Below are 22913 nucleotides of genomic sequence, written 5' to 3'. Positions count from 1 at the left end.
CTACCAGGTTGGCACTTTCCACCATACAAAATACAGGTATTAGTAATAAAAGGTGCCTGCACTTAAGTAATTAGTTTGTATAAATGTTTTGTGATGTTTTAAATATTGGTTTAGGATACACCAGAACCAAAGGTGTTAAATATAAAATATGAGTAAAACAGCCTACTTAGCACTATTGCTTTAAAAACTTTTAAGTTTTATGTTCATTTAACTTAAGGACATTCCTCGCACATTTAAGACAGGAAAATAAGGTCATCGCATTATATCCTTTGGAACATGTTTTTGAAATCTCACTTATTTAAATAGCATCTTTGATTCGATTGCACTGTGGCTTTCTCCCCATCCCCCGCCACTCCTCCACTATTGGTTTTCCCTTATGGGACACAGGGATTTGTCTTCCTGTTTTGGCCTTGTGTAGCCTTTCCTGTATGATGTCCTCGGTATATAAGTGTGCGCTCCTGAAATAAACTCCCTTCAAATTCACTTCCAGTTGTTTAATGGAATCAGATGTCTGCTTTCTCAGTGTGTTTTCTCTGTGTGGCACACATTTCTGGACATGAGCTTATTGAGTAGTTTCCAGTTGGTACAGAATATTCAACATTGAACGGCTTTCCTGGGATAACTTTAAAGTATTAATAGCTCACGCTCACAGAGCAGGTTAAGTTGCAGCTTTCACCCACTCGTTCAGTTAAATTTTTGCAAAGGAAATGAATGGATTTGCATTTGTAAAGATTTAAAGAAAATTAAGGGTTTTTTAAAAAATATCTGATATTTGTTTTCTCTTTACATTTCCCAGGTGTCCTTGGTGGGTTTCTTGTTTTTATTAGGATTGTACATTTCGTCCTTAGCTTCCTGCATGGGAGGTTTGTATGGAGCACCCCGAATTCTTCAGTGCATTGCCCAGGAAAAAGTGATACCTACCCTGGCGTTTCTTGGACATGGGGTTAGTAATCGATGATATAGAATTAGCTGTGGGTTCAATAACAAACAAATGTTTTAATGATGCATAAAAAAATGAGTCCATTGTCAGTAAATTGTCATGGCTGATGAACAGTAATTAAATACCAGCTCCTTAATTGATTACAGTAAACTCCTCCTTTAATCTCTGCTCTCACCAGTACCCATACTGTCCCCTCTCTAGCTCATGCAAAACACAGCCACTGAGTTCCTCTTCCCTGCCTGTTGCTCTGTTCATATTGTCTCCTCTTTGAACCCCTCCATTGACTCCCCCTCCTTTGTGGCAGGAAGTCCAAGCATCTCGTCCTTGCCTTCAGGAGGCCATATGACTGTCCCTTATTACGTATCGGACATTGTTTTTTATTGTGTTTCCTCCCGCCCATCTCTGTTCCATCTTTGGTGTGTGCCTCAGTACCCCAGTCCACCTCTCCCACATCAGCCTCTTTGGCTTCTTCCAGACAGAGCCCTACTCATGGAAAACCCTTTCTTAAGCTGGCCTGCAAGACCCCTCTCCTCTCTTTGCTCGGGTCCCTCCATAGGACCCACTTCTTTTATGATGCCCGCAATAAATTAGCCAGTCAATGCAAAAGATTGGCTAATTTATGTCCTAACCCTCACCACCATTCCTACTTCATGTGACCCTGTACTCGCCACACGTGTTCTCCTTAACCTCTCCCTGCTCTCTGATCTCCTTTGATGGCATCATGTTTGAAATTAGGGCCAGTTTTGCTAGTAGCAGGTTCATGGCCTTAGTATGTAAGCATCGTAGGGCGGGGATCACTGCTTATTTATATTGTGAGGTGTCTAACTCACTTTGGCTTCTAATACTAGTGAATAATAAAGGATGGGTGGATAAGTTTTCAGAAAAGGTCAGTTTTGGGGACTACACATCTTAAATGGTCTTTTAAACTAACCTTTGGTTGAGTACTGATTGAGGCTTGGTTCTGCCACTATTACTCATATACATTGCTTTATATACCTGGGTAATCCTATTCAGTTCAGCTGGGCTCATATGAATAAGGGTTGTAGGATTGGGCCATAAATTAAAACCAAATCCTTCTTTTCTGACTCTTTTTTGCTAGATAGATAGAAGGAAAATTCCATCTCTCAAAGCCAGCCTGTAATAACAAACTACTCATGAAAGCTAACAAAAATCTCATGAGAGACATTTTTCAGATGTGCAAGCGTTGTAAATAAAGTGAGAAAAAATTACTTTAAGGTTTTAATACATTAAATGTTCTGTAACACTGTATACTCTGCTTCTTATGCATTTCTGCCTGTGGTTCTCACAAATAGAAGTAGCAGTACTTAAATTCTTTCAGTATGATTTTTTTATTAAGTGTCTTCTGTGGAAAGGGCCAAATTCTGCAGCCAACTCCTGTGGGCTCATTCGTTGACTTGGACCCAACTGGAAAGCTGATCCTAACATGACATAGCACTGCCATAGCAAGCTTCTGTTTTTTCATAAAATTTCCTAGTATGAAGTCCTTTGTCCTGGCAAGGTGTCAGGACAGGAAGTGCTTTGAAAAGAGGTTAGGAATTAAAGGAAAATCTCCTTCCTTCCTGCTTGTATCTGCCACCTTGAGATTGACTGTTGATTTGGTTCACGGGGTGGGTTAATATAGTAGGTTGCCTGTAACGATACATTCTGCACTGGTCCATGTATACAAGGGTTTAATTTTTGTAGTCATCATAATCCTAGTTAATATGAGGGAGCTAAATGTTGTTTTCTGTGTTGTTAACCTTAGGCCAAAGACATCCTAAGACCGTACCATCTGTTCCCTGTCTCAATAAGTTTTTCTACTTCTTAAGATGCTTTCTGAGAACATTGCTTCTTTATGCTTGAGACACATTTATCATATTGTTGGAAAAATATGGATAGTGCACGATACATTACCCTTTTCTATTAATAAATGAGTGAGAGTGTGGGAGAGGATCAAAATAGCTATCATTTGAGCTGTGCCTTTGTTAAAGAAGCAGATATGATTGAGGAAAATATAGGATGATACATATTTCAAGGGGATGTATTTGGTGTCACTGTTGGTATAACTGGAGTGTCCCTTCTAGACACTATTGGAGGGACCTTTGTATGGTCAGTACTCTGGTTTATATGGAAGTTGGTGAAAGTCCTTATAGTATTTTATATTTGAAAAACAATGTCTTGCTTATCCAATCAGAGCTGAAAGATTGTATTAAAGGAAAACTCATGATTTAAATGTCTTGCTTGCAGTACTACTAATGTCTTAGGAGGCAGATTGTCCAAGGCATAAATGTCATTTAGGCAGCTGGCTCCTATTGGAAATCAATGGGTGTTAGGCACTTAGCTGCTATTTGAAAATGTTCCCTTGGGTTGCCGATGCCATAAGAAGCTTAGAAATCCAATTTCCTTTCCACCCTTTATGCTACTCCTTTCATTTGTGTATTTCACTCAGCATGGACAGTGACATTAGTCCTCATGGTCTCATAAGTAGCCACCTTCCCACACAGTGTCATATTTCCAGTGCAGTAGGTGAATGTGTAAATGCCTCCACAAATCCCCTTTCTTTCATTCAAAAACCATAATAACATTTCAGTTCATATTTGGTAGTAAGCTATAGCCAGAAAAGTCCTACTAAGTCATCTAACCCATTCCTCAGTGCAGGATTGTGCTTGACTGTGTCTCATCTAACACAGTTTTAAATGTCTCAAGTGATGGTCTTCTACCACGTCCTTAGGGAGACTTCCAAACCACAGCCTTATAAATGTAGGCCAGGATCCTGTAAAATATTGATTCTTCACAGGCAGAGTTTTATGTTGCACTTTAGAATTTTGTCTTATACTTAGGTTCAGTTTTCCTTTCCTTAATTTCATCATCCCACTCCGTCTATTTATGCTATTCTAATAATAATCCCTCTTCTGCATTGGTGTTTACTCTTCACTGATCGTTATAAACTTCTAAGAGGGTACCTTCTTGCCTTTAGTGTTGTCCTATCCCGGTGATGCTTTAGGCACAAATGTAAGAGTTTGAGTAAAGACCTAAATTCCTCAGAAAGAATCTATTAGGTGCTGCAGGTTTCCATTGGACCTTCCAAGTTAATTGAAGTGTGGTTCTGCTTGATAAAGTGGCTTTATGGGTGTGTCTTGTTGATTTCCAGACCAGATTAGGCTATACAGCCCTACATCTTTCTTTGTTTTACCTGCGAGCCACATGAACTTACCCTAAGCTTGGAAGCCTTGTTTTTGCTGTACAGCTAGCATTGAATATAATTTTAACCATGACGGACTGGTCAGTCTGCGCAAGGACAAGATGTATTCAGCATTGTGTCTGGTAGTCATAAGTAAATCCTGATCTAAGAAGGATTTGCCCATGACTTGTCCTGGTCTGTGCTAGCCCGCCGGCCTTATGTCAGCTAACTCAGCTGTTGAAAATCAGATTTAAGATTGTTTCAGTGAAGATAAGACCGGAGAGTGGATTGGGGTCCTTTACATCTCTCACAGCTTCGCCAGTAAGAGAGGTTTTGCAGTCACACTATGCCCTCATTGGCCTCCCTTGAGCCTTATGTGGCTTTGCACAGGCATCCCAGAAGTATAGACACATTGAATGATTCGTCTAAGCCAACGGAAGGGTGTGTTAGGCCTGGAGTTAAAGTTCAGGCGCGGCCAACTCCCAAGCCTTTAATTTAGCTTGACACACTTCAATCCGTACCTCCTTTCTATTCTCCCCTACCTTCACCCCACCCCAAAGTAAAAGAATAAACAGTACTTCTTGTGGTAGTCTGCCTTCCTGAACCTTGCCTGGCATCGTTTGTTACTCTTCCTGACCCACACCCTTCAACATCCTTGACTGCTTAACCTCTTCATCTGCTCCTTTCCTCTTGGCCTTAGGGCAGCGGTGGCTTCTTTATTAAGAAGAGGAGAAATGCTAAATGCGGAATCCCCTAATACAGCAGCTGCAGTTCAGCCTCAATTGAAGGCCAAGCCAGCAGCTCCTAATGTGAAATGGCGCCTCTCCCCTGCCTCACAAGGCTTGCTTGGCTGCCAGTTGAAACTGTTTTCAGAGCTCCTTTCCAGCACCTGTGTATGTCACGCCTTTTGTTTGGTAACAAAGAATGTTCTTCCATGGACCTGAAATTTTCCTTTTTAAGGCATTCTCTAAACCGTGGGTTCCCAAACTGGGGGGGGGCGTGAAGAATTTTCAGGGGGGGAGCGAGGCGACCCAGCCTCCCCCCCATCAAATTTTGCTGCCCAGTTCAGTTCCTTTTTTCCTTTTCTTTTCTTTTTTTTTTTATCAACAAGTTTTGCTGCTATTTTTAGGGGGGGGGGGACATGACGGTTTTTCAAAAATCAAAAAGGGGGGCGTGATGACAAAAAGTTTGGGAACCATTCCTCTAAACAATGTAATAATACTTTCAACGCTCTATCACTTTATTACCTGATTTTAGGGATGGGAAAACTGAGACACTGAGGCTATGTCTACACTGCGTTTTTGTGGTGGAAGAGGGTATGCAAATGGCATGCTCATTTGCATATCTTCTTCCGATTCTTTTTGCGGAAGAGGTTTTGCTGCTAAAAAGCTCTGTATAGACTGGGCCACTTGTCGGAAATAAACCCTTTTTCTCAAGATCCCTTATTCCTCAAAAATCGAGGTTTACAGGATTTTGCGAAAAAGGGTTTTTTTCCAACAAATGGTCCCATCTACTCGGGGCTTTTTATCGGCAAAACCTGTTCCGCAAAAAGAATCGGAAGAAGATACGCCAATGAGCGTACCATTTGCGTATCCTCTTCCACTACAAAACCGCAGCGAAGACATAGCCTGAGTGAAGTTAAGTGACTTTCCCAGGGCCAAACAGCAAGGCAGTGGCAGGGGTCAGATTATTGCTCAATGGTTCCTGTCTCCTGGTGTCTCATTTACTCTACTGTTTCTCATTTACTCTGATGCTTCTTTTCATGTATGTATATGTTCCTTTATGTCATGACCAGCAAGATGTCCATCAAAAGATTGCCTAGACTTTGATAATCCTTTATCAGTGTAAACAGAGAGTGTCATCTTCAGTTCTGCTTTTGTGAGGTATGCAAGTATATATATAAATATGTTTGTTTGGTTTACAAAATAGAAAGGGCGTAACAAGACCCCAGTGGCTGCCATTTGCTTAACAAGTCTCATCACCATGGCTTTCGTCTTCGTTGGCCAAGTAAACATTCTCGCTCCTATAGTCACCATAAACTTCATGCTGACATACATTGCTGTGGACTACTCTTATTTCTCAGTCTCTATGAGTTATCTCCAGCAGCAGAAACCCAAAAGGACACAGAGGGAGGTGTCTAGGACTGTCAACTCTTCCCAGCCTTTAACCTTTGAGAAAACTTCCCGCTACGGATCAGATGGAATAATGCAAAGCAGATCAGATGGTACGTTGCTAGAATTCACAAAAGACATGGACCAGCTTTTTAAACCTCTTAATAAAGATCTGGGGACTTATCAAGAGAAAGAAGAGCGAGACAAGAATTTAAATCAAAAGGTCAAACAGAGAAAGGTAAAGAAGCCAGCCAAGCAAACCTTACAAGATAGCTTTCTCTTGGATCTTGATCATAATACCACACCTGCTCCTTACTGTTGCACCAAAACATCAGACCCTCATGATGAAAGTCTGCAGAGTTTTGCTGATCAGAGTCACGAGCATGAAAGAAATCTATATGTATCATCAGCTGTGGACACTGAGCAGAAACGTGACCATGAGCTAATGGAATATGGAGAACAACTTTTTAATGAGCTGCAAAATCCCTCCAATCAGAAAACGGAAGGTAAAGATTATAAGAGCCGAGATAGACATCTGTGTTTTCATGGAGGGATGGTTAATAATCTCTGCCCTGCTGGTGCTTTTCTGTATGCAGGCTAGAGATTAGTTTTATATGATGCTGTCATTCAGTGATTCATGACAATAATATCTTTTTTTTTATAGGTAAGGGTAGAGTTCATCATAATGAGTCTCAGGAGAGGTTCCAATCTAATTTGCCTGTGGAAGATTAATTGGTGGAGAACAGGCAATATTATGTGGGAATGTTGACTGTATACCGCATGCTGCCTATAATTCTGCAAGTGCATTCTTAATGCTGCACACAGAAAGATTTCTGAGCATGCCAAGGCATTTGTTTTCATCTTGATACTGAAGGGGAGAAGGCTTGTAAGCATGGAGCCCCTGTTCTTCCCAGTGAAATTATCCCCATGCTATTCAAGAAGACCATGAGTAATTTGTCACATCACCCTCACTTCATCTAATGATTAATTTATAAGCTTCAGAGGGGAGCCGAGTTAGTCTGTTACAGGGGGAAAAAATGGTCTGGTAGCACTTTATGTTTTGTTAGTCTATAAAGTGCTACCAGACCATTTGTTGTGATTAATTTATAGTGTAGATCGAGATATATAATGCTTTGAATTTGTAGAGTTTTTCATCTGAGATTCTTAGGGCATGTCTGTATAAACATTGAATTCACAGCAAACTGGACTGTGAATCTACCCCACACTAGCCTGTTACAGACTAACCCTATGTGTGGACCCTACTGATGTGCAAGTTGGTTAATGTGCTTTGAGCTAGTCCCATTTCAAAGTGCTTACTAATAAACTGTTGATATGCATCAGCAGGTTCCATACAGACAGAGTAGAGTCACACCCCATCTTGCCACATGCTAATTGTTTGTGTGGACCAGCCCTTTGTGTTCTACAAGCATTCATGAATTAAGCTTCACAAAGCCCTGTGAAGTTGTATTATTATTTCCTCCACACGAGGAAACTGAGGCACGGAGGGAGAATGACTTGCCCGAGGCCCTCCAGAGAGACAATAGCAGATCTGGGGATAGAACTCTGCATGCCCTAGTCTTCTGCTCTAAATGCTAAACAACATTGCCTCTCTACCCCAGCACAAGTTGTCTGGCTAAGCCTTCTCATGCGAGTTGGAAGTCTGAAATGATATCTTGTTTTCATGTAACTTGATTTAGATAAGGGACAAAAACTCTCACCAAGGGGTAGCCTGGCTGCTTACTAGGATGCAAGTCTACTTCATCACCAGTGTGGGTTTTGTAATGTTTTTGTTTTCTTTTTCTTTCTATAGATACAAATGTAAAGCAACAAAATCAAGAACTAGAAATTCAGAGAATGCCGGTTTCCTTCTATTCCAGACTGTGCAATCACTGGGTTTCCCTTGCTGGTGTAAGTCACTTTCTTTTACTTGGAGCATCACTGCAGGAGGGTTGAAAAGTAAAAATAAATAACAGAAGGATTCACAATGCAGTAAAATGTACTGGGATATGGGTAAGGGGGTTTCACGCCCAGTGTCACAAGTGATCCTGCAGTCAGTTCCTCACATTGCTCAGATACACAGTGTTGAGCCAAAAGCTCTTGAGCAGGAGTCTCCAACTCCCAGCCCACATGCCAGGCCCGGATGGAACGACTGCACAATCTGACCCGGGACTCCCAGCAGGCTGAGGGGTGTCCTGTCCATTACCAGCCCCCACTCCACACCCCTTCCTGCCATCGCCCCACCCTCTCTCCTCATGGAACCCCGTCCCTGAGCATGTAGCTTTTGGAATCACTGGGATCACATCGGGGGAGAGGGTTGGACAATGGCAGGAAGGGCCGGAGCTTGGGGCCAGTAACAGACAGGCCACCCCCGGTTTGGCAGGAGTCCCAGGCTTGGTTGTGTATCCCTCTGGCAGGGACTGGTCCATGGGCTGTTTGCAGCCAAGGGGAGCTGTGGGAAGCGGTGTGGCCCGGGCCGCTGCTTCCCGTGGCTCCCTGCGGCTGCAAATGGCGAACCGGAGCCAATGGGGAACCGAAGAAGGGGCCAGTGTAGACACAGCCATAATGAATTTTGGTACATGGTCATAGGTAGGGTTGCCAGATGGTTTCAACAAAAATACCAGACACACTTGACATTACATCACAGTCTACATTACATCTTATTTAGAAAATACCGGACATTTCTATTTTCTCATTTCTATTTTCTCAATTTGTTTCCCGAACAGAAAGCTCAAATACTGGACTGTCCAGTTCAAAACCGGGCACCTGGCAACCCTAGTCATAGGCCAGCTCCACACCCATAAAAGGTGGGGTCTGGGGTGAAAGGGGCAGGGCTCCCCACAGAGTTACCTGGGGCCAGAGGCTTTGAGTTAAAAACACAACACAGCAAAGGGCTTACGACTCCTGGCCTCACAGCTACCACTTTGCCTGGTACACCTCTGGGGTTGCTGTGGCTATTTAAAGGACTCCCTGACATTGTGCTACCCTGGCAGGGGCTGGAGCCATGAGCCCTGCTGCCAGGCAAAATGGTAGTGTCAGGGCTGTGAGCGCCTTAAATTGCTGCTATTTAAATGGATCATGGCACCCAGTCCTGTTGCTACCATGTTGCCAGGGAGCCACCCAGGCTGCTGTGACTATTTAAAGGGCTCGCAGCTCTGGTCCCTGCCAGGGTTGTGCTGCAATGGTGAGCAGGGAGCCATTTAAATAGGATCCTGCTGCCTGAGCCACCCTCTGGAAATTCAGTGGCATGGGCAGCAAGCTATAAATAGAAAGTGGCCAGATGCAGTCTGCGCGCCGGATCAAAATGTTAGGTGGGCCGGATTGAGTCCCTGGGCTGCATTTTGTCCATGACTATCCAGAGCTACCGGTTAACATTCCAAAGGAGACACTGGGGATGCAGAGAACGAAGGTTTTTGGTAGGCTAAAAAATGTGAGTGGTTTGGTGTACACAGGGTTTAGCAGTGCTGGTGAAGGTGGAGTTTCTGATAATCAGATGACACCGAGAAAGCCCCAATACTGACACACTCAATACAAATACATTGGTACAGACCACTTTTTATTTGGCTTTATCAAAAGCGTTAGCCTGTTTTCATCTTAAAGAATAAACTCTAATTGGGGCAACCACGCTATATGGCTGGTAATACTCCTCCAGGATCCAGTGTATTGCCCGCCAGGTCTTGCACAAGATCAGAAAAATGGCAGAAAACGTCTTTTGGATTTTGCAGGAAATATTTCTTAGCATAACAATGAAATGCAATCATGCACTGTGGAGTAACCCTGAACACTGCATTTTCAACAGGCAATTGGATCGCTTGCAATCATGTTTGTCATTCAGTGGATCTACACTCTCATTAATTTGAGTGTAGCAATTATTCTGTATTTCTACATTGGCCAAATGAGTCCTGGACTACCCCCCGGTGAGTATTTTTAATCTGTGATATTAACTCCATTTTAAATACCGATTACATTTTAATTGAAGTTAAGTAGAAATTAAGGCGTTTTCATTTAGTATATGAGTTACATATTACAAATGACAGATATTATTTCCTTGCTCATTTATAGTAAAATTTGATAATTGACTCTTCAAATGTATATTTGTCTCTGGCTACCAATATTATTATGCAGATTAATTTTTGTTTCTGATTAATTCAACCATCTTGCTTAGAAGTTAGTAAGTTGTTTTGCTATGCTTTAAAATAAATTAGAAAGATCAATTACTTTCAATAAAATCACTGATTATAAAGTTAATAGGAACTGAAAATATTAAATGTATTACATCAATGGCTGCTCTATAAATACACTTTAATAAACCTAATTGGTCAATATAAATGTACCTGAGAAAACTGCTGTAAAACTTGGAATTACAATAAGTATCTCATTAAATCTCAGTGTTTGTAATGGCAAAACAAGTGAGCCTTTTGATTCTGAATTAGACGGGTTCAATACGTGAGGAACGTAATCTGGGCAAATACTCTTAAGCAAAAGGGCATTGAAAAGGTCTGTGCATGTGATCGGCTTATACAGGTTCAAAATTAAATACTAAAAAAAAGTTCAGAAAGCATGGCTTACGCTTCCTTGGTGCACATATGGTGGGAATCAGTGTTATGCTTTTGAAAATATTTCCTTTTGACAATTTAGACTTGAAGTTGCTAGATTGTATATCCCGTGAACACAAACTGTAAAAAACAAAGAAATAAGCAGTTAAGTTGTTGAATATTCCATCTACACTGTACACATCAGTTCCCCATTTTTTTTCAGATTCAATTTATCTCTGATATGGAATATTGGGGAAGAGTTAAGGTTGTTAGGAGTACCTTAACTTTAGCTTTTCATATTTTTGAACATATTATTTGAAAAATTTCCCTTAATTTAAAATGTCCTTGCTTTTCAGTCTTTTTGTATAAAATTTGAACATGCTTTTGAGTTTATTCCCCCTTATCATTTTATGTTGTCACCATCTATACCAGTAAAGTAGGCAATATTGCCTAGTGGCTAGAACACTGAACTTGCACTTGGGAAACCTAGGTTTTCTACCCAACTCTGCTAAGGTGACCTCAAGCAAGTCACTTCACTTCTCTGTTTCTATTTTCTCCATCTGAAAATGTGAATAGTGAAACACATATATAAGTGTTTTGAGATCTACTGGTGAAAATATAGGGGATAATATTATTTTTACAGTTTAATAAAGTTTATGCCTTTTAATAATCATTCTCTCTTAAACCTTCAGGTTACATTCTTGAGAATCTTTAAAAAGCTTTCATGTATGGGAAAAACTGAAATAAATTCTCACAGTTATTAAACCTTTCACCTTTGGTGTAATTAGGGCTAATAACAATCTGCACACTTGTTTGAGACTTTATTCCCAGTCTAGATCAAGTAAAGCTATTACGAGAGAATTAGCAGCATGGTGACTTTTTCATGTGTTTTCCCTCTGCAGGGACAGCAGCTAACTTCAGTTTTCTCAGCTGGATTAAGTTAGGTTTGGTCAGCTCATGCAGGTTGGTACTAATCGCTTGGCACTGGCAGTGACAAAGTAATATTCACACTTAACAATAAACAATTGAAATTGTGCAAAAAATGTGGCTGTGTGTTGCAGAATTGTTACACGCCTCTGGGGTGCATTGGTGTTCTCTGATATAACTGATATAATCTTGTATTTTGAGTGCTGATATGGCTACAGAAAGTTACTATGTAAAACTATTTACTGCTTTAATCAAAAGACCTGCCCCTTTTGTATATTCAGGGTTGCAATGCTCATTTTACAGGCAGAAATAAATATTCATTCCTATGTATATGAAAGTGCACAAGGGAACCATTAGTGTACCCCAGCTGGGGCTGCACAGACCAATTAATGAGCACTGCATGAGTGCTCTTGAGAAATCAGCCTGAATCACCCCACTGTGTAGACAAGCCCTGTATGTGCCAGATGGCCATACGCTATCCAGTATTTGGATGGGAATGCTAGTGAGCATCCTGGTCAGAGTCAATTCCTGGAGGAAAGCAGAGGGCAGGTTCCAGGTTCCACATAACTTTCTATTTAGAAGACATGATTGTGATGGGTTCAAGTCACCAGGATCCAGTTGGGGCTCTTATCTGGTCTGTTGATCACTTAACTCACCTACCTGCCCTCTGGTGCTCCCCACCACTCAGTCCTGCTGCTTCCAGAAGCTCTGATCACCTCCAGCCAAAGCAGAATTGGGGTAAGAGGGCTCTTTGCACCTCTGAAAATCAGGCTACTTATTCAGATGTTTATATATCGATGTAGCAGTACTGCCAACTGTCACAACTGTATTGCACGTCATGTGAATTTTGATGTGTTTCTCAAGCCCCAGCTCCTGGAATCAAGAGGTGCCATGGGAATCTCACCTGTGCTTAAAAAAAAGAGTATGTGTCTAGACATCACAGTTACAGAGAAAAGCTTCAGATCATCAAGAGCAGGGGTGGGCAATAATTTTTGACGGGGCCACTCCAAGATTTTGGAAAGTAGTCGAGGGCCATACTCTTCCATGATATTAATGAAGATGCAGGGTCTGGGATGGAGGTTGGGTGCAGAAGGGAGCTTGGGCTAACGGACTGGGGTCTTGGGCTAAGGGACAGGAGGGAGACAGGAGTCTGGGAGGGAGTTGGGATGAAGCAGGCGGTTGTGACCTAGGGCAGGGGACTGGAGTCTGCCAGAATCTGGCCAATGGGAATGTGCTAGGAGCGGGACGGCTCCTAAAACTTATTCCCTCCCCTCCAATTTTAAAACAGAAACGGAGTCCTGCAGCTGCATTTCTTCACGGTGCATGGGGCTGCTGGGGAGCCTCCCTCGACTTTCGTGGGCCAGATTTGGCCCGCAGGCCAGATCAAAAGCGTGCACCCTAAGGAGTCGCAAACCAGAGGCAACAATAAAGGACATAACATTTTTTGTATCAGAGGGGTAGCCGTGTTAGTCTGAATCTGCAAAAGCGACGAGGAGTCCTGTGGCACCTTATAGACTAACTGAAGTGTAGGAGCATAAGCTTTCGTGGGCAAAGACCCACTTCGTCAGATGCATGAGACACAAATCTGATATTAGGAATGGCCTAACATTTTTTGAAATCTCAAGACTTTTAAGCCAATCTCGTGATTTTTTGATCCTGATGATTTGAATGCTTGAGCTTGGCAATAACACGTTGCCTATATTTAGCCACCTAAGTTCGTAAAAAATCTCTTAAATACAGTAGATTATAGTCTACAGACAGATCACTACAAATCTTACTGTAAAATAGAGTTTTATTGACTAACCTTTACAATTATGAGCAGGATGACTAGAAGTAGATCCTTCTCACTTTCCTGCAAGGACATTGCCTGGAAACTTTGGAAAACGATTGTAAGATATATGGCTATCTTTTTTATTTGCTAACAACCACAAAGTGCAACTGTGTAATTGAAACAAGTTCTGCCTCACTTTGTTTTGTGAGCTTTGGAGCAACTGGATAGCAACCAACAAGAGGAGGGATATTTAGTAAGAACATTTTGGTAAGCTGCTATTGTTTTTTCTAGTAAAGGAAAATGTGCTCGGAGCTCTGCAGCTCACATAGCCACCAAGGAAAGTTTTTAGTTTAATTTTTCGAAGTCGATGTGCATGAGGGATTCAATTTGTTTTGTTTACATAGTTGAAAGCACAGCTGCTGATAGATTGGAAAACAATGGGACATCTGAAGGTTGTGTGTTTCTCTGTTTTCAGGAGAAGGCCATCCCCAGAGGAGCAGTTTGTTGTTACACCGTCCTTTGCAACAGTTGGCATGGAGACCACTCAGCTCACGGAAGAGAATGCAGATTTTGCCTCTCGAGACCGCTACCACCATTCCTCTGTGATCAGAAGAGAAGAGTTTGTCAATCAATTTCAGTAAAAGAAAACAAACAAACAAAAACAAACAGGCTGTTCACTCCAAAAGTCTCTTATTAAAACACTAAGTGCTGTTGTGGCACCTGGTAAAATATTTGAACAATATGAATATATTTTTCAATGCTTCCACTGTTGTCTGTGTGTGTGTGTGAGTGTGTGTGTGCACGCGCGCACGCGCAAAGGACAAAGTTTGTAATTGTCACTTGGATTCCAGATGCAACCCAGCTGAGAGAAACAAATTAAAGGACTATAGTAAAGTCATCAGTAACTGAGGCCAATAGCATCGGAAGTCTGAAGAATTCAAATACTCCACATGCTAAATATTACAAAAACTAAAAATGCCATTTGAAACTTCCATGGACTGAATAAGAAGGCAATGTGACGTTTCGGTTAGAGCAGCAAACTGAGAATTAGAACTCCTGGATTCTGTTCTTAGCCCCATCGCTGATTTGGTGCAAACTTAGTTGAGTTGCTTTACCTCTTTACGCCCCAGTTTTCCTGCCTGTAAAATAATAGTTTTCTACCTCACTGAGGTGATGTGAGTTTTAATGAATTGGGGCTCAAAAACTGCATTGAGACACTTAGATGAAAGGCCTAAATAGGGAAATCAAGAGGATTATGAAGTACATTAAAATTGAAATGAAATCTGTTCATTTAAATGTATAAACTCATCTCCACCATGAGGACCTCTTCTGTATCATCATACCGTGAAATTGTAACTTGTTGGTGCTAAATAGCTAGTGCAGCCTCACTTCTAAAATGCAGGTTGTGGGAGGCAGAATTTTTAAACTCAGGTGATAATTTGAGGATCCTCTTCCTGAAGGTATAAAGTGTACCCAAATAGGATATGTCCTCTTTACAATAACCATTCATATAAATTATTAAAAAGTGCTTGTTAGGATATACTGTAAAACTTGTGTTATCGGGCACACTCAAGGATTATGGCATTCCAGTTATCTATAAAATTCCTGTTATCTGAGTGTCCTATCAACCTAGGAAAAACCAATGGACAATAATAGTAAAACTCAGGTTTTTAATATTGGTAGTTTTGTAGTTTGAGGCAGTTGGTCTCACATTTCTATTTTGAGTTAAAGATGATTAGTACTTCTTAAATAAAAAATTGTTAAGCCAATCATGTAAACCAAGCCAGGCCTGTGCGCCTGAAGATGTGACAGTATTGTGGCTGGGGGCAATGCCGGTTAACAAAGTTTTCTGGTTAACAGAGTGCTAGATAACAAAGGTTTCACTGTACATGGCTGCGCCCTTACTCCACTCAGAAGAAGAAAGGCATCACCTCTACTCAGTCCTCCAGATAGGAAGCAATGCTGAGGGCTGAATGAATGAGCAGGCCTCAGGAGTATGTGGTAAAATAGTAGCGAGCATGGCAAAATAAGCTGTTTGGTCATTTAAAATGTGTAAGAAAGGAGGTTAGAGATCATTTCCTTTAAGCTTAAGACAGTTTTTGTATTTCTTGTTCAGTGAGATGATAACCAGATGTTCCTATTCTCACCATCTGCTACAGAAAACACTCTGCGAATTCCTCCTGATTTTGGGACCCATGCTACTACCAGGTGCTGAAGGCCTTTGACTCCCCTGAATTCAATGGGAGCTGAAGGTATTCAGCAGCACCTCACAGGGTCAGCCCATTTGAGTGCTGTTCCTATCATGTGTTATTTTCATGCAGGTGGAAGGAAATGAGCTTTACCAATGAAATTATGAATAAACCTACTTTGGGATGCTGCGGAAAGTTTGCTCTGTGTTTTCATTTTCTGATATGGTCGCAATTCACCATTCCTTAAATCAGGGGTCTCCAAACTTTTCTGCCCGAGGGCCGCATTAACTATCAAACAGCAGTTCAGGGGCCGACTACACACTTGAGGTCCAAATAAAAAACAATCAAAACATGGATGTTGTTTTTAATTATTTATTTAATATTATTTTATTCAGTTATTATTTAATAACACATTGATACACTACACATGAACACCTGTATTAGTGTGAATGGTGAAATTGTTTCCTGGATGCCAAAATAGAGCCCAGCCCACTAGTGACCTCATGAGAGAGCTAGCCAATAGGATAAGAACGCACTGGCCAATAGGGAGCAAATGTCCACGCCAAGTCCCAACTCCTCTTGCTGTGAGGGACGCGCAGAGCCCGGGCTCGGCCGTCGGTCCGCAGGGCGTGTGTCCGTCCGTTGGCGGCTCCGATCCCCCGCACCCCCGGCCGGGGAGTCTCGCTGCCCAGGGCAAGGGCTGCGCGGGTCCAGAGTCCCTCCTCCGTCCCGCTGGCTCCTCCGGCTTCCCTCTCCTGGCTGCCTGCCCAAAAGAAAGTGAGTGCCGGCCGCCCCTGTCCTTCCGGCCCCTCCACCTTTTGAGCCGGCACGCACGGGGCGTGCCGCTCACCCTGGCGTCCCTGCCCCTTCTCCTCCTGGGTCCTGCCGCCTTCCTCGCCTGCCGCGCCTGCGGCTGTGCGCCCTCGCTCCCCTCCCCGTGGGCTTTCCCCTGGGCTCCGCTGCGCTGCGCCGCTCGGCGCTTCTCCGGGGGAGGGGCTGTCAGTGTGGGGAGTTTCTTCCCCGCCCCAGCTCCGCGGCGCTGCGCCGCTCGGCGCTTCTCCAGGGGAGGGGCTGTTAGTGCGGGGAGTTTCTTCCCCGTCACAGTCTCCACGGGCCGGATGAGAGGGCCTCGCGGGCCGCATCTGGCCCGCGGACCGTAGTTTGGAGACCCCTGCCTTAAATGATTGCCCTTCTGAAAGTTAAAGGGACTCTGTCAAATTAACCCACCCTGAAGGCTGATTGACCCCAAGCTATTTCATGTTAGAAACGTTCATTTCAGGATTTCTGAGTTGGATATAAAAAAATTGGATAGAAATACATAGAGATGGCCCTGCAATACATTCTGAGCTAGGTTAAATCTCTTAAAATGAAAGTCTTACTATCTTTCCTAATGTACCCCCAATCCTAAACCCACAGATCTCAATGCAAGTCTTGCCATTGATTTAAATGGGTGCAGGATTGGAGCTGTAAAATCGACTTGTGGTGGTACTTGATGCTCGGAGGTACTGGACTTCTATAGGTTTATCTGTGAAGACATTTAAGATTCTTTTTTCCTAGTATCTCGCCGTAGAAAAGATCACTACAAAGCAGAAACCTACTACATGTTGGACCTCCCTAACCAATCCCAAACGAGGGAGTTTGCCGGATCAGGGGAGGGCAATTCCGCCCTCTGTTGATGGACTCCATCAGGAGACCCAGTAGAGCTCCCCACCTGGCTGTAGGGTTCCCCTGCCCCCGCTTCCGAGCTCCTGGGGCCACAGAGCCTTCTGCTGCATCTGAGTTGTCACTGCCCCCCTTCCACCGGGACCAAGTGGGGCTACTGCTGCTGCCCTGGGCCATCAGTGCTGCCTCTTCCTTGGACCACCAGGACTTCCACGGCCCCAGGGCCTCCGGGTCTGATGCTGCTCCAGGGCTGCCGGAGCTCCACTGCTGGTGCTCATTCTGTCTTGGGATGCTCATTCAGCCCCCATTTTCCTGTAGCAAGGTATTTAAACAAGAGAAAACACATAGCACGGCATAGTATGAGAGATGGTTAGAAAGTCTTTGTTTTACATTCTCTCTCTTAGGTCCCAAGCAGTTTAATGCCCTCTTTGATATCAGAGACAGCAAACGGAAGCAAAATATCTCAGGGAAAAAATGTCCCTTTACCACCCATATCTTGTTTGGAAAATGTGTTAATTAAACCCAGATGACTGGTTTTGGTGTGGAATGTTTAAATATCAGACACCACAATTCATGCGGTTATCTATCAGACGCAACCATGTGAATGGCCGGAAATACAAACAATCGTTTCTAGCTTTGTGCACTGAGGTTTTGATTGTGCACCATTCCTGCTGTTTGATCAAGTTCAGTATGCCAGGAAAACCAGAACAAACAACAAAAGCTCTCCCCAGAACTCTCAGTCCATCGTAAGGTTCTCAGAAACAACTTCTCTTCGCTTGCCCTGTAATGATCCTGCCAGTTATAGTGGGCTTTAATGTGGGACACTCATTCCTGGGCAGCGGTCTAGCACAAAGCCGTAAGCACCGCTTATGGTCTATTTTGGGGGCTCTGAAAGGGGACTTCAGCAGTGCACATGGTTTTGCTGGCCTTCTGCACAGCAGTCAATTTTGCCTCCACCCCAAATGATTTGAGAAATGTATCCAGATTGGCATGTACATAGTGTTGGCATTGCTGTTGCAACATAATGTACCTCAGTAGGGATGGCACGTGTTGCAGCATGAAATGGACCCTGAACTGAAATTCCTCATTTCTTGTACTTGTGCACCAGGGAAATAATCCATCTCTCTTACGAATGGGCACAATGCTATGTTGTCACAGCACCATGAGCGTGAGGCTTCACACACATATCCTGTGATGGCTCTGAACATAGGAGATCTCATCGTCAGCATTGCAGGGAAAGTCTATTTTGACCATATATCATCTGGCTAAAGGGATAGGCTGCTCTAGGTTTTGGAAGGTCTAGACTTTAATAATCACCTACATAGCCGAAGAAGAGATTTTTATCATTGCTAAACTGAGTTCATAATAGCTCTGATGGTGTTGAGAGTTATTTGAGTAATTGGAAAGAGGGCTGGAAGTTGGCAGCTCTCGATGGCATCGTCTGCAGTCTCCTTGGTCCATATTCACAACAGAACTTAGGCTCCTAAGCCCCAGATTTAAGCACCTTAATCCCAATGACCCCATTGAAAACTCTTAATATGAACTGAGCAATGCTACAAGTTAACAAAATAAATGCCTGTAAGATTAGTTTGTGTCTTGTGCTCCTCTTTCTAAAACATCTTGATTTCTCTGATGTTAGAGAAACTTTTATGGGCATGAACATTTTTTCTTACCTTTTTTCAGACAGAAGAGTGTGGGTGGGAATTTGTTACTATCCTCCACCCTATAGCATCCGATCACCGGGTTAGTAACTTCCCTTGAGCAAATAAGTCTAGACTGTCTGCAGATTGCATGAAGATACAATTTATCTTAAGATCCGTGCAGAGAATAGCTCTGAGTTATCTGCGCTGGCTACTCCCAGACAAGTACCCTTTGATTATTATCACATGACATGACAGTCAGATTCCTGAGAGGTCTTTAGCAGCTCTTCCCACGTGTATGGCCTCCCATTCTCCAATGGGACCTTAATCTGGTCCTCTCCAGATTTACTGGACCCTCCTCCAAGCCCATAGCCACGTGCTCCCTTCTGCACCTGTCTTGGAAGGTGGCCTTCCTAGTGCCAATTATATCAGCGAGGAGGGTCTCCAAACTGTGCGCCTTCACTTTGGAGCTCCCTGTACGCTGTCTTCTTTAAAGACAAGATGCAGCTGTAACCACACCTCGCCCTCCTACTTAATGTGTCCTCAGCTTTCCACATGAGTCAGGATGTCTTCCTCCTGGGCTTCTTCCTGAAACCTTATGTGACCAATAAAGAGAGGCAACTACATGCCCTGGACATTCATAGGGCCCTTGCTTTCTAGATTGACAGAACAAAACCGTTCCATAAGTTGGCCCAACTTTTGTCGCTTATGCTGAGTGGATGAAAGGGCTCCCAGTATCCTCACAGAGCATCTCCAATTGGTTAACCTCATGCATTTGGATGTGCTATCACCTGCCCTCCGCTCGTCAAGGCCTACTCGACCAGGATACAAGCCTCCTCTGCAGCCTTCCAGTTACGGAAACAGGTAACCTTCAAACTACACTCAGGTCATGTTTTCAACCTTTCCCCTGCTCCCATTAGGGCCAAAAACTTACCTTTTAAAAAAATGAAAGCTGACAGTGTCCAGCAGTTAAAGCTTAATGAAACATGCAGAATATTGCAAGACTCAGAATGAAATTGCAAGAGTTGGCAGCACTGCTGTTTTGGTTGGGAATTGCTTTGAAGGGTGAATATTACACACTTGTAAGACAGAGAAGTGGAGAGAGGGAAATATAACAAGAAGTGAAACCGTTGTTTTAAACTTAGACAGAATCCCCCAACTCTCCAACAAATTGGGCAGTTGTAATGGAAAAATTTTAAACTGGGGAAGTGTGACTATTGGTATTTTCATTTCCAGAGCCTGCTAATACAGTGCCAATGGTGACTGTAAATATGTCAGAGAGGGGGCATGATTTTCCTATGTCTGTTAAATGTATTTGTAATGTGCTTTTATGTTGCAGTTAGCCACAGCTCAGCTCTGCACACCGACTGCTAATTATTACATTGTTTCAGAGGAGTAGCCGAGTTAGTCTGTAACTAGAAAAACTTAAAAAACAACGAATTGTCTAGTAGCACCTTAAAGACTAATGAAATATGTAGATGGCAACATGAGCTTTCGTGGGCACAACCCACTTCTTCAGGTGACATAATTATTACATTATGAGCTGTAAAAGGCAAATCCATGCATTATTCCCCAGATGACAGCATGGGACTTGAGGTGCTATGGTTACATCCTCTGAAGAGGTAAGAGACCTACACCTCTTATTGTTTTTCTACCTATATTAAGCTTAATCAGGATGCCACTAGGTCAAGGGCAATTGGTAGTCTTAATTCAACATTTCCTGGTGTTTCACTGCACATTTAATTTTAATATATATAACTTCTCCTGTATTCATACCCACATTCCTGGCATGCGGTTACAGCAGCTTTTGCAGGATATTCTTCTCTTTTTTTATGCTTTGAAACTTTTGAGTGGGGATTTATCCAACTCCCTGGCTTCCAAAATTCTGGAAGTGTTCAGATCCTCATGTTAAGCGTGAGCTCATTTCTGGTTTTAATTAATATTTCTTTTTAGCTCTCATTTGTCTGTTTGTTTTTAAAGGTATGTCAACAGCAAATAACCGTGGTCCTGCTAAACAATCTGTACAGTGTAACAGTGAGATATTTAATACTGACATAATATAATTCACAGTTATTCTCCAGGAATGTGTAGTTTGTATTCATGTTTCTGATCTTATTTTCAACTTGCCTGTTGAGCAAAATAGTCAGAATACCGTATTGAGATTTTTAGTCAAGCATGTGATATTGTGCCTCCTACCTGTTGAGTTTACAATGTCAGAGAGTGAAATTATGGCAGAGGACAATAAAATGGATTAGAAACGGAAGGAGTGTTCTCTGGCATGTTAGAGCAAGAGACGCAGTGTAAGGACATGGTGCCCAAGTTCAGCTCTTGAGTAAATCTGTGGTCACTTTGGGCCCATCTATACTTATCGGAAGATCGATGCTCTGGAGGTTGATCTTCTGGCATTCAATTTAGTGGGCCTAGTATAGACCCCTAAATCGACTGCTGAGACCTGCTCCCGCCAGCATTCAGTACTCTTGCTTTTGCAAGGAGTAAGAGAAGCAGATGGGAGTGTTTGCTCCTGTTGGCCTCCCACAGTGTGGATGCTACCACTTGTAAAGAGAAAACTTACAGGGATCTGTAAGTGAGCTATTTAGGGTTACAGAGTATAGTAAAAATAAATCTGCCAATCCTTTATACAGGCTCACATTACAAGAACAAGGGGTCACTCAATGAAGTTAATGGTAGGTAATTTTAAAACAAATAAAAGGAAATCCTTCACACAGCATGCCACCAGCTCATGGAATTCACTACTGACGGCGGCTGTAGAGTCAAATGCTACCCTGAAATTTAAAACGGAGCTGGATAACTTTACAGCCATTAAAAGAATGTGCAGTTATGTACGCTTACGGGCCCGATCCTGCAAAAAGCACTTCCTGAGCAGCTTCCATGGGAATTAAAGGCTGGGTCCTAAGACAGCAACTAAATCTCATGCTTCATGGAACCAGATGATCACCATAAGGGTCAGGAGGAAAACATGTTCCTTCTTGTTCACCATGTGCAACTTGATTGGTACTCCACTGCTTCTGAAGCAGTGGTGACAGCCAAGTGACAAGATTCCAGACCTGAGGGGCTAGGGCTTTGACATGCAATTCCAAACCCTTTACTCTGTCCTAACACACATGCAAATGTGTTTTGTTATATATTCATTTATGATTTATGTAAACATGGTGTAGGGATAAAATTATCCCAGGGCAGACCAGCACCAAACAGTTATTTTAAGTGCTGCCAATATACTGGAGACTGCTCCAGAGACCCTCCCCTGGGAAGAGTTTACATACAATCTGAGAGAGAGCAGGAGAAGCTAGCTAGGCGTCTGGATAAATAACTGGGGAGGGGATCTCTGTACAGAACAGACTGTGCTGGGGCATCTTACACTTATCACAAGTGCCTATGAAGGGGGAGCTGTTTGGTGGCAGAAGTCTCCCCAACACTGCCCCTTTCCTGGGTAGCGCACAGCCTGGTTTGACTGCGGGAGAAGTCCAGCCAGTGGCACGTCTGCGGCACTTTTCAGTTCTCTGTGCTCAGGGCCAACCGAGGCGGGCCTGTGCCCTCCTTACCCCCCGCTCTGCCAAGCCCCCGGCCCCTTCTCCCCAGGATGGGGCTGCGGAGGAGGGCTGGCCAGGGCACCAGCGGAGCCGGGGAAGCGGTTTGGCTGGTGATGTCAACCTCTAGGAGGAGCCTGTGCCTGTCCTTTTACTTTCAAGCTCCATGTAATTAGCATGAGGCTGCTAGTCACTCACTAGTGTTACCCTCGGGGGCTCGACCATGGAGTCCCCCCACTCCGCCGCCCGATGGAGCCGGGGAACTTTCTAAGGCAGAGGCTGCTGCCGCTTCTTCCCCTTGATCTTCCTGCTTCCTTCTCCTCCCCCTCCCCGTCTCTCCCGGGTTAATTACCACCACTCATTAGCGTGACCAGCCGGCCTCCGCGCCGGGCATGCGAAGCCCCCCAGCCGCATC

General features: G+C 43.3%; 1 protein-coding gene across 2 annotated transcripts in view; it reads left to right on the top strand.

Annotated features, from left to right (window-relative positions):
- Nucleotides 1-15864, top strand: part of SLC12A8 (solute carrier family 12 member 8) — a 99607-nt gene extending 83743 nt beyond the window's left edge. For both annotated transcript variants that reach the window (XM_006137661.4, XM_089779681.1), the window contains exons 9-14: nucleotides 797-943; nucleotides 6051-6738; nucleotides 8043-8140; nucleotides 10029-10146; nucleotides 11667-11727; nucleotides 13938-15864. In XM_006137661.4, the coding sequence (XP_006137723.3) occupies nucleotides 797-943; nucleotides 6051-6738; nucleotides 8043-8140; nucleotides 10029-10146; nucleotides 11667-11727; nucleotides 13938-14103 (1278 nt within the window). In that variant the 3' untranslated portion in view covers nucleotides 14104-15864. The remainder of the gene's footprint in view (nucleotides 1-796; nucleotides 944-6050; nucleotides 6739-8042; nucleotides 8141-10028; nucleotides 10147-11666; nucleotides 11728-13937) is intronic.
- Nucleotides 15865-22913: the final 7049 nt, after the last annotated feature.

Source organism: Pelodiscus sinensis, chromosome 7 (genome assembly GCF_052426305.1).
Source record: "Pelodiscus sinensis isolate ZL-2025 chromosome 7, ASM5242630v1, whole genome shotgun sequence".
In the NCBI taxonomy this organism is placed as follows: Eukaryota; Metazoa; Chordata; order Testudines; family Trionychidae; genus Pelodiscus; species Pelodiscus sinensis.
Note: the sequence above shows the minus strand (reverse complement) of the source record. Positions and strands in the feature narration are given on the sequence as shown.